Source organism: Myotis yumanensis, unplaced genomic scaffold (genome assembly GCF_028538775.1).
Source record: "Myotis yumanensis isolate MYYU_CA2020_CCGP unplaced genomic scaffold, mMyoYum1.0.hap1 SCAF_17, whole genome shotgun sequence".
Lineage (NCBI taxonomy): Eukaryota > Metazoa > Chordata > Mammalia > Chiroptera > Vespertilionidae > Myotis > Myotis yumanensis.
The window spans coordinates 16413081-16424823 of NW_027223768.1; the positions used below are offsets into that span (position 1 = coordinate 16413081).

General features: G+C 46.0%; 1 protein-coding gene across 2 annotated transcripts; it reads right to left on the reverse strand.

The window, feature by feature from the left end:
• Window positions 1–633: 633 nt before the first annotated feature.
• On the reverse strand, window positions 634–11238 carry LOC138995365 (ETS translocation variant 3). Of its 2 annotated transcripts, none has more exons than XM_070395721.1 (5): window positions 11091–11238; window positions 9081–9136; window positions 8244–8481; window positions 6872–6987; window positions 634–1840 (listed from the first exon to the last, which is right to left on the reverse strand). In XM_070395721.1, exons 2-5 carry the CDS (start codon window positions 9124–9126, stop codon window positions 708–710), a joined length of 1533 nt encoding a protein of 510 aa, XP_070251822.1. In that variant the 5' UTR covers window positions 9127–9136; window positions 11091–11238; the 3' UTR covers window positions 634–707. The 2 variants fall into 2 exon arrangements, with proteins under 2 accessions (XP_070251822.1, XP_070251821.1); XM_070395720.1 differs by having other exon boundaries at window positions 9081–9139.
• Window positions 11239–11743: the final 505 nt, after the last annotated feature.

The following is an 11743-nucleotide window of genomic DNA, read 5'->3' on the forward strand; positions in this document are numbered from 1 at the left end:
GGTGAAAAGTCCAAGAAATTCACAGCAGGGCTTCCTGTCTCAACCATGTAGCCAGGCTCAGTGCCTGCTCCACTCTAACTGGCAGTATGTTTCATGTTTCCTGAAAACATTTTTTAGAGGAAAAGAAAAAAATGCCAAACAACAAAGGAAAAAAGAAAAAAAAGCAACATCTGAACACCCCAATCGCCCTACCCCAGTAAGATGAGAATATCTTATTCTCCCCCTGAAATAATTACAAAGAAACATCTCAGGCAAATACTGAGTATTAATGGTCTTTCGCCTCCCCACCATGCCCTTTCCCCTTTATATGTAACTCTCAGAGCAAAATAAACTCATTAATGGCTTTCCTATATATAAATACAGTAGAAAAGAAAGAAGTCTGGAACCTGAACATCATGGGACCAAACAGTGTCTTGGCCCTTTGGGAGTTTGTTCAGAAAGTATTAGCCTCAATAGGAAATAGAGGCCCTTTCTCCTTTCAGTTCAATACCCTTCCTGTGTCCTCCTCACCAGGAAAAAAAAGTGTGTTCATGTCTCGCCTAATTTACAACAGAAGATGCCCAATCCCATTCCCAAAACATAAAAATACAAGTCTATGCTCCTAGAATGATCAAACCAGCTAATGCCCTCCCCCCCGCCCCGAAATCTTGCTACATAAATACATGTATATGATTATAGTATAAACAGCTCCCAATCCACTTGCAATTCTAAGCATCAGCAGCTGCCGTCGCCAAGCCCTGTGGTCCTGACCCATTCCAGAGGAACTTGCCATCCTTTCTCAGCTCTCGGGCTTCAGGGTCGTCATTCCAGCGCCGCTTCAATCGAAGCTTGGGGGGCATCAGGGCATCTTCTTTCTTCTCAGGCGCACTGGGCTCTTTGCTAGGCCTATCTTCACTGTCTTCAGTCACTTCTAGGGGTTCTTCACTTGGTGTGCTAATGGGTACAGAGGACCAGATAGGTGGTGCCTCTGGGCGGGCAAAGATGGTGCCTTTTTCCTCCTCTATGGTCCTGCTTGGCACTGTGCCCTCTTGAGAGTGTTCCTCCTTCTCTTGGGCTGACTGCCTGAGACTCTCAGGATCCTTTTCAGAGGTTGGCTCTACCTTAATTCTTGGGGGCACAGGCGCCATGGTGGGAGCAGTGACAGGTGCTGACTCCTCCCTGCTCTCTACCCTCTCCCGGTTCTTGCGCCCAACTGGTGGGGGCTGCAGCTTGATAGAAAACTGGGTTGACTCTTCAGGATGCATTTGGCACTGCAGTGGTGGAACCATGAGCCCTGGGTAACGGGGAAATGTCCGGGGACTCAGATGGTAGTTGAACACAGAACAGGCTTGAGAATGAAGGTAGTGTTTCATTTCCTCAGGGTTGAAGGAAAAGCAACTGCTGCTGGTGAAAGGGCTCAGGCCTGGTGATGGGCTATAGGAGAAGATAGTGGGAGTCAGGGAGAGGGCTGGTGAAATGGGAACATTAAGGACACCTCCTCGGCCAGGGATTGGAGAGACAGCAAAGGGACTATGGGGGTCAGGGTAGATCCCTGGCCTACTGAACAGAGGAAGCATGATGTCAGGCTTGCGTTTCTGATGGCCAATCCCTCCTCCACCAACAGCATTCCGGGAGGACATGAGATCCACACCCCGGCGCCAGTCAGCGGTTGAGCCATCCTCCAGCTCCGAAAGCTCCGCCTTTCTATCAGTGCCATTACTCAACTCCTGACCAGCAGTTAGGGAGCTAGCAGAGAACCGCCCCGGCTGCACGTCACTAGTTGGAGAATGAGTGTCCAGAGGTGGGAAATGGAACCGGGAAGAGGCTGTTGGAACTGGTGGTGCACTCTGGGGAACCACACCTGTGGAGGGAGAAAAAACAAAAGGCTACCTCAGTTCTGGTAATTCATGATCATCACTTTTACTTACGCTAAACAAGTACAAGATGTTTAGGAACAACAGGAAACACTCCAGCTGGACTGATTCCCTTAGCTCCCTGTCTCCCTAGCAACTACTGCTTAGCTTCCTCTTCTCAATTTAGTTGCCATCTTTCTGTAGCCTCTTACTCACATTATCTTCACAGTACGCTTTGCTATCTGAAATATGATTTACCTGTTTATCTGTATTCTAAAACATAAATTCCACAAAGGCAGGGACTTCCAATTGTTCACAACTACATTTCCAGCAGTTTGGGGCTTAACAATAAGTAAGTGCTCAATAACTATTAGTTGAATGAATGAATGGGTACAAGAGCCTTCTCCTCTGCAACTCTAAATACTGTGTGTATATCACCTGTTTTAATTCTCAGCTTTGCAAATAGTCTTTTCTTATTTTCACAATTTTTGGCCCTATCTATAAAGCAAGCAAACACACCAAACCAATAAATAAATAAATAAATACAAAATAAATCCACAAACAAAATTAAAAATTACATTCATGTAAAGCAATGCATTAAAAGACCAAAGATGCCCTAGCTCAGTGGTCGGCCAACTGCGGCTCACAAGCCACACACGGCTCTTTGGCCCCTTGAGTGTGGCTCTTCCACAAAATACCGACTTCTGCGCATGGGCCACAAAGTTTCAATCGCACTGTACATGCGCGCCCGCACGTGATATTTTGTGGAAGAGCCACACTCAAGGGGCCAAAGAGCCGAAGTTTGCTGACCACTGCCCTAGCTGGTTTGGCTCAGTTGATAGATCATTGGCCCACAGACTGAAGGGTCCAGGGTTCGATTCCAGTCAAGGGCATGTACCTCAGTTGCAAGCTCAATCCCGGACCCTGGCCGGGGCACGTGCAGGAGGTAACCAATTAATGTGTCTCTCTCACATCCATGTTCCTTGCTCTCCACCTCTCCCCTTCCCTTCCACTCTCTCTAAAAATCAATGGAAAAATATCCTTGGGTGAGGATTAACAACAACAACAAAAAAGACCAAAGACCCTGCACCTAACATATATGGACACAAACAAGGCATATTTTAAGAATAAAAACAGATTTTAAAACAAAAGCCATGTTTATTAAGCTCTTATGGTATATGTTTTATCATTTCTGATATACAATAACCACTTTACAGAAATTTAAATATTTCAATCTCTCCAAATCGATATTTCTCTAACGAATTTATATAATGATCTCCATCCCAAACCTGCTTTCAATGCTTTTCAAGCATGGAGAAGGCTGGGTGGAATCCAGGACCCAATACTCACTCTACCGAGGCTACCTGCTAAAATGTGAAGCTCTAAGCTACCAACAGCATGCTAGACATGTCAACTTCAGTCACTCATATAAGTTCTCAACTCCCCAAAAGGCCCTTCTGATAAAAAAAAAAAAAGGGCATAAGGAAAGGTTGCAAGCCAAGGCCTCAGAGACCCTTTGGGTTCCTAGAAAAAATTATCGATATCTATCACTGCAGATGTCAGGAGGGCTCTTTTCATTCTGAGACAGAGATAAGGGAGACGGAAAAAAGGGCAAAGAAAAAGGTACGAAAAATCCAAATAAGTAAAAGTATGGTGATGCAGAAGAAACAAAAAAGCACATAAGACAGTGTGGTTAGGCATCACTTCCAAACAGTTGCCTTCTGCTATTTGTATAATGGAGTCATCCTCAGATATGACTCTGGAGTCTGCTGGTGGGTGCAAGACTAGCTTTCTAGGCACATGTGACTGAGTAATACTCTGCCAGAGCAGCATTTCCCAAACTGATGCTTCACAGAAAATACAGGACTGTTTTCCCTACAGCTACTGATTGAATCTTACAATTAGGTTGGAGTAGAGTCACAAGTGTCCCAGGCCAAAAGTTTCTCTTCTTCCAGTCTATAACACTGGCTAAAATTCCATCCTTTTTGAGTCTTTTCTATCTTGATTTTTTAAATAAGAGCACATCAAATCAAAAGTAAAAAAATCCCCACTTCTGTGTGTTCTGAAGGACTGAATAACATTAAGCATAATGTAGAAGGCCCTGTCTCCTAAATAATTTTATCTTAGAATAGCATCAGCTCATAGCAAAAGGCATATAAGTATTTTTCAAAATAAGTCATTTATTAGATAATAATCATGGTTCAAAAGTAGTGACTTTTAAAAGGCATATATCATTTGAATATGGACCATATATTAGATGATAGTATTAGAGCAATGTTAAACTTCCTGGGGAGTTGTAATATTACTGTGGTTATGGAGGTGAATCTCCCAGTCCTTGTACCTGGGAGATCCATGCTGAAGTATATGGGGGCGAAGTGTCATGATGTTCACAACTTAATCTCAAGACTTAAACATGTGGCTGTTCACTGTTTTACCAATTTTTCTGTAGGTTTAAAGTTTCCAAAAATAAAGGTGTATATATAAACAACTTGGGGTGGTGGTGGGAGGCATAGAGTGAGGGCTCAAGCCCATCCTTGAACTGGCATGTCCTGCCCCCACACTCTGACAGGCTATCTTTTTTTAAAAATTCTTTTGGGGTTATCACTTTTACTAGTATCTTCTGTATCTTTCTTTTGTTTATTATGCAAGTAAATATTTAAGATATATTTAATATTTTACAAGACACTTTTAATGGTAAAAAATGAGATACTATATGTAGAAGTATTTTCAATACTATTCAAATGTTAAGTACTCTCCCCTAAACTGTTAAGAGTAAGATTGTGGGGAAGGGAGAACATTCACTTTACTTTTACTCTATGAACTTCTGTATTATTTGGATATGTTACAACCAGCACGTATTGCCTCATGCTTAAAAACACACAGATCAAAACAGGCCAACTATATCAACCCACCATCTAGACATGATCTCTCTGGCCTCCAAGATCTAAATCCACACAGCCCTACTTCTTAGAGTGCTTATCACATTCCACATTCTGAACTGTAATAAACCTACTATATCTTATCTCTCCTGATAAACTGTAAGTTCCTCGAGGAAAGAGTGCCTCTCCCTAATTTTTATTTTTTGGTCTCTAGGGTTTAATACATTATGTGTTGACTAAATGAATGAATCTCAATCCAGAGGAAGAATGGTTGATTTAGTAAATAAGAACTGAATTTCAGTAGCTCTATTTCTCAGGTATTGTTTCCCAAGAAGCTGTTCAACAGCTAACTGTATTCAAACCACCCTGATCAATCTTTGACTGATGTCATCCTTAATTTTATCATTTATAAAATGATACCGAGACATATACTTTACCCGACTAGCAGAGTTGAATGAAATAATTTACTTAACACTAAGGTACCTTTGTTAAGTAGATGTATGTTCAATAAATGTTGTATTTCTTTTGTCATAAAAAGTTAAACTGAAACAACATTTGGTCTATCTGGGTAAAAGGTCTCTGTGAACAAATGATGTCCTTTGGAGCTATCTGTATCCAGGAGTAAGCAACCCCGCAGTGTGCCTAAAGGAAATACACACTGCTCTGCTTTTCCTGTGACTTCCCTGATTAGGATCTCGGAGCTTAGCTGAGGGTCAATGTTGGTTCCATTGCCTTCAGGCAGAATGAGTTGTGCCAGGCTACCACTGCTAGGTCTCTAGACCAGAGTCTTCACCAAGTGAGAGTCCAGATTTCCTTGCCTTGGAAAACCATATTACTCCCAAGGGCTGATGGATGCCCCATTCCAGGTAGTCCAATGGCTAGACTTCTGAGTTTTCAACAGACAAGAATGGGTGCAAGACAGAAGAACAAGACCATTAAAGCCTTTTTGGGGGAGTGGTATGGCAGTGAACATCAACACCTTCTTCAAAATTGCTGGTATGCCTACTTACAGAGTCAAAATTACTCTAGATGTACAAGGAAGGAGCAAGAGTGAATAGAGGAAATGGAATTCCAGTGGCTAGAACAGGTTTGATTTCCTAACACCTCTCCCTCAGGCACAAGGAAAGAAAACAGGTTGTAATTAGAGAGATACATTCCAATACCACTTTTTTTTTAAATGTATGCCCCAGGGACAGGAGGGAGTGGCTGTAAAATGGAAATGTAATGATAGCTGCATCAAGCTAAAACTGCTCTAACTTGTTGTGTGTAGTAATTAGGTATCTGCAATGGATCTCAGCATTATATTCTCTCAGCCACACCCCCGTTCTAATTTTTCAGGTTGTTTCCAACTTTTGTGAGAAGTCGCAATATTGCAGAATCATGATTAGATTTCTTTGCCTTAACATACAATGCCACAAAGACTGTACTGATGGCTGGTTAGAAACTGGTTAATACAATGTTTTATTGGGCAGAGTTATGATTTGCACCAACAAACAAACACACTCTTATAAGAGGCTGCTTTCTGCTTTGAGAGAGGCAAACCCGAAACCTCTGTGAAGAGCTGTGGTGAAAAGCTGCCACCAGAGATCCTAGAGGGGAAACCTTGCTGCACTTGAGAGAAGGTCAACTAACCCCCAAGTCTTGTTCTGAGGTGCTGTCGGTACAGATCAAAGACACTGCTTTTCACTGTAAACATATGAACATCCCCTTCAGTGATCAAGGATGCTGTGGTTTTGATGATATTCACTTGATAAGGGAGAGTTTGGTAGTTTCATAGAAAATCGGAAGTGCTTGTAGGAACAGGTTCTTATCTATGAAAGAGCCCCTGGGTAGAATGTTGAGTCCTGAACTTAAAGATCAACACAAACCTACAGAACATCATTCCTAAAGAAGATAGAGTAATAGTATCTAGGAATTTACAAATATGCAAAAAAGGGAACCAAAACAACAAACCAAACCCATTTATCTTGATGCTGCAGAGCTTATCACTCTTGGTATGAGATGAATGGAAACACCTGAGCAAGAACAGAGGCAATTCAAGGAGTCACATTATTTTAGTGTTTCTGAAAACCTCTTAAAACATGCCAGTCTTAGTCTTGGGTTTTCAGGATTCCTTTTCAACCCAAAATTCTTTCCCCACCAAGAGACTTTGCATCTTACCACTTGACCGAATGTTGATGAACGGGTAGTTGGGCGTCACCAGCTTGTTAAAGTTAAATTTATAAGTAAACCTTTTCCCTTTTGTTTTATGAAGGATCCTCTTGTTGTAATAGTATCTGTAAAAACAGAAATGCATGTCAATCTATCTTCTACCTACTGACGGTTAGTACACTTAGGTAATCGCTAAGAGCAACAATTCTTGCTCTAAGTATTACTTGCAAACATCACTATCATTCTTTTGCTGATTTGCCCTAAGGTTAGGGTTGGGAGACCTAGGAGCTTACTTTTCATTCAATTTTCAACTGAGTTCTGATCATTGGCTAGAGCTTTACAAAAACAATCTCATTTTAAGATCCTGAACACCTATCCTAGCCCCAACCACCTTTCTTTTCCGTATCTCTCTAGTAGTTTCAACCCAATAGTACATTTCCTTCCTGTTCCACTATATGTCACTAAGCTAGTTTCTCTTTTCTGCCTTACCCAGCTTGGGGCAGACAAGTATCTTGGGACATCTGATGTGGCTAGTCTAGAGGCCATAGATGAAGGAATGTGGAACTGTTTTATGGTGGCAGGTCAAACAATGGTATACCCTGATCTGGAAAACAGCACCGAACTTGGTCTGCTTCACTTTTAAAGGTGATGTGAGAGGCTCCAGCAAAGCTGCCACTCACATTTTACATTCAGGGTCACTAAGAATGAAAAAACTTCATTCAGGGAGCTTCAATGTATCCGGAACCTTTAGCCTCGCATCTGTTCATTAGCACAGGTCATAAACTGCCTTCTGGCCCCTGGAGGGCTAAGGGTTATGAAATATAAAGACTGACAAGTGGAAAAGAGAAGCTAAGAAAACTTATAGATCAATCTTGGACATGTTGGAGCAACTAATGGACTGACAACTGAACTCACAGATATGGTTCCTAAATACTGTAGCTAGGTCAGTACCATTCAGTGAATCCTCCTATGAATTTGCTTCACTCTTTTTCTAGGTTCTTCCAGAAAAAACCTAAAGAAGAGAAATTCTAATAGATTTCCAATAGGGGAAGTCTAAACGAATCTTTTGAATTATAAATGAGCTACAGTCCACATTTTACCACACACTCTCACCCACTACAGAACAGAATCAGTGTCTTTCAGAAGCCAGTGCCAACATTGGAATTCCTTCCTGCATATAACCAAAGACATGCCTTTTCTCCTTTTGTGCCTCTGCTACTCAGATTCAACAGCTCTTCTACTCCCATTTGAAAACTACACATTATTTACTTGGGTAATATAGTCTCTTGTCACCTGATACTCCTTTCACCTAATATTCATCACACTGCTTAGTCTCCTTTCAACCTACTGACACCATGGATTTGGGGATCCTTTCTGTTACCTGAGGGCCCGGCTCAGCTTGTCATAATTCATCTGTGGTTTGCACTTCCTGCGGCCCCAGAGGCGGGCCACCTCGTCTGGGTCCTTGATGACAAACTCCCCGTACTCTCCCTGCTGCCAGGCGATGACATGGCGGAACTCTTCCTTCTGCAGCAACTCCAGGATGAAGTGCCACAGCTGGATCTGCCGGGAGCCTGGGGAGGACTCTGTTTTATAGGCCCAATCAGGAAACTGATACCCTTTAATGTGAAAAGGGCAAGATCAAAGTTGTCAGGAGCTAGGTACATACATTCCAGTATCTCTGACTTCACATTCCAATGCTCAGAATCTCTAGAGTGCTGTGCAAATATGCTATAAACACCCTTTCGGTCAGCTGGGGTTAACCGCAGCAGGGGAGAGGAAAGCACAGAGAGGTTATCTTTCCTTATGACAATCACCAAATCTGATAAGAGCTGGGTAGCAGCACCCAGGTATCCTAATCTCTTACCCTTCCATACATTACTTAACCTCACACCTACTTTCTATGAAGGCAGGAAAGTTCCAAAAGGAACAAATAGGAAAAATAAATGAATGTTTTAGGGAAATACAGCTGAAAACCCTTACCCCCAAGATTAGAACTGTCTCTCTAACAGAGAGGTTCTAAAGCTTGGGATAAAAATGTTGTGACCAGACATGTTAGATATACAAACATAGGAAACAAGCCTACAACTGTCCTAGCAGGATCCACCCAGTCAAGAGGCTGTCAGTCATGGCCTGGCATTTGTGAACAGAGCCCAAGTGGAGAGAAAACCATGGAGGGACATTCCAAGTAGACCAGAGATGATTCACTTCTGCTCACCTCCACCTCCTTCTGGCTTTTCCACGATGCTACAGCCCGCTTTCATTTTCACCCTCCTGCTGAGAGAATATAAAGCCACATCAATTACTTTTTATTATCTTCCTAAGATTTCTGGCACAGCCTTCCACCAAACTTCCTTTCTTTAGCTTTTCCTCCTTATGTAATCCTCTTTCTTTCAAACACGTCCCCTTCAAACTGCTAATCTTCAAGTCATCAAATGATGGTCCTCAGGCCATCAGCTTCAAAGGCCGTGATTATCTCTCACCTGACTTTAAACTACCTAGGGGAAACACTACCTTTAATGTTTGCTTCCTTCCTCCTCATCAGCCCTTTGGAAAGTAAGGGTACCAGTTAAATGGGTCCAAAGAGGCAGCCAAAATAAGTCAGTTTGTCTTCTATTACTGGACAGGTCCAGATGCCAAGATATACACGCTTGAGCTCTCCCAGATGCACCAGTTTAAAGAAGAGTGAAGAAAAAAAAAAATCCAAATCCAACTGATTGCCACTCAAGAAAGAACATCTGACTTTGATTTATTTTACTGAATTATGTGAGACGGGAGAAGGAAAACTCCCAGTCAGAAACTGCCCCCTCCTCCTTGAAAAACACTCCCGGATACAGAGTAAACACACTGTGTGTACAGTTACTCTATACAAGAAACACACATTACCAAAATCTTTTTGAGAAAAAGAATTACATTTTCTCCCTTTAATAGAAAGCGGGGTGGGGGGAGGACAAGCATTTCTGAGAGCCTTTGTCCAAAAGGTGCGGGGAGTCCTAGTGTGATCTGAATTCACTCCATCCAGATTCCCAGCACCTCCATGCATTTCCTGTTCCTGGCAGCACGTAGCTTTGTATCAGTCAATCCTTTAGCAAAAAGAAGGGGAGGGTGAAACTGCCAGAGAGAGAGAGAGAGAGAGAGAGAGAGAGAGAGAGAGAGAGAGGTGTGGGCAGGAGGGGCAGCTCTACCCTCCCTGCTCCCCAGGGTGGATGACAGGCCCTCAGCACCCACCTCCGCGGGAGCCTGGAGGAAATGGAGGTGCCTCCATGGCCTCAGGGTGGAGTGGGGACCAATCCCCAGTCTTGGAAATTTCATCCAACCCAGGATTCCTCTAGATCCTTTGAATTCTCCACCCCCTCGCCATACACATTAAGAAAACCGGCAAGTTTCAGTCTGTCAGACGAGGGAAAGAGGATGACATAAGCACCCCAAAGGAAGAAAACACGGACACGCAGCCACAGACACAAGATCCACAATCACAAGGCCTCGGCGCCCAGGCAGGCGCTTCCTCTCCAGCTGCTTCCATCTCCGTGACAATGAGGGAGGAAAAACACGAATTTCCCCGCGGCTGCAGGAAGCTGCCCTGGACTCCGACTCCTCCGGGGTGGCTCCGTCAGGTCGCAGGACCTCTATCCGGCCACAGCAATGGCCTTCCACCTCCGAGACTCGGGCCCCAACCCCGATGCAACAATAACTGGTCCAGGGAGCTCTGTCCTGACACCCCAGCTCCCGATCCGCCCCCCCCTCTCCGCGTCTGCCCCATAAAGGTTCCCCTCCCAGGAGCCCCGAGGCGCCTTTGCAGAGTTTCATACATTCACTCCGAGGACCCTGTCCAAGGAGGGCCATCGTTCCAGCTCTGCGAACCCCACCGAGGCCCCTCGCGCCCTGCCTCGGACGCCGACCACCCCCCAAGAGTGAAGCACCCCGAAGAGCGAAGCACGCAGAGTCTGGCGCTGCGGCTCCCGGCTCGGCTGGCGGCCCGCACAGCCTCTTTTCCGCTGGCTTCCCGGTAGGGTCTCCCTAGCCCCGTGGCACGAACGCTGCCCTGGGTCCCCATCGCCGCACAGGCACCCGGGCGCCCTCCCTCCCCCGAGCCTCCCCCCCACGTCCTGGGTGAGGCCAGCAGGGTTGGGACGTGGCCCGCTGGGCATCCCCGACCCCAGGGATGCCGATCCCGCCGAGACTCGGGGGGGGTCCATCGGAGGGGTCGGGCGGCGAGGCCAGGACTCACCTCTCCCCGGCAAGGTCCGTCTTCGGTCCGGTCTCCTCCGCGGCGTCGCCGGCTCCTCCTCATCCACCCCAGCAGGAAGTGACCTCTCCGGCTGCTGTCGTCACTTCCATCCTCAGCAGACAGGGCGGGGAGAAGGCGGCGCCCTCCCCGCGGGTCTCCCGGCCGCGCCTCCCTTCCCGATCGCGGTCCGCGGACGCCGACTTCCGCCCGCACTCCGCCCCCGGCGCCGCTCCAGCCCCGAAGCCCACGTAGCCGCCCCGTCACGCAAGCCGCCCAGGAGCGGCGCGTGCGTCACGCTGCGGGGACACGTTACGCACGCTCACGGCGGGAGGCCCTGCCCAGTCGCGGGCTGGTGTGTGAGGCGGCACGAAGGGCGTGTGGCGCTTGACGGCCAACCCCGCACAGGCGAGGCGCGGCCCGTGGGTCGCGGGAGGGGGAGTCGCAGAGGCCCCTGGAAGGGCCGAGGCGCCGGGATGAAGGCCGCCCCGACCGCCCGGAGGAGCGTGTGCGCAATGGGCAGAGGACCCCAGACTCCGAGGGCTCTCTCTGCACCCCCAAACCCTTTCAGTTACTGAGAAACGGACACAGGAGTGTGACTGTGTCCACCTCTAAGCAGCTTGAGAGTCCACCTCAGTCATTCAAATAACGTCTAC

Bases quoted from the DNA above. Each gene is read 5' to 3' on its own strand.
- LOC138995365 (XM_070395721.1), bottom strand. From the start codon at position 9,126: ATGAAAGCGGGCTGTAGCATCGTGGAAAAGCCAGAAGGAGGTGGAG. The intron at 6,988-8,243 runs GTAACAGAAAGG...CTGTTTTTACAG, and splicing joins AAGCTGAGCCGGGCCCTCAG to ATACTATTACAACAAGAGGA. The intron at 1,841-6,871 runs GTAAGATGCAAA...CTCCCTCCACAG, and splicing joins CATCAACATTCGGTCAAGTG to GTGTGGTTCCCCAGAGTGCA.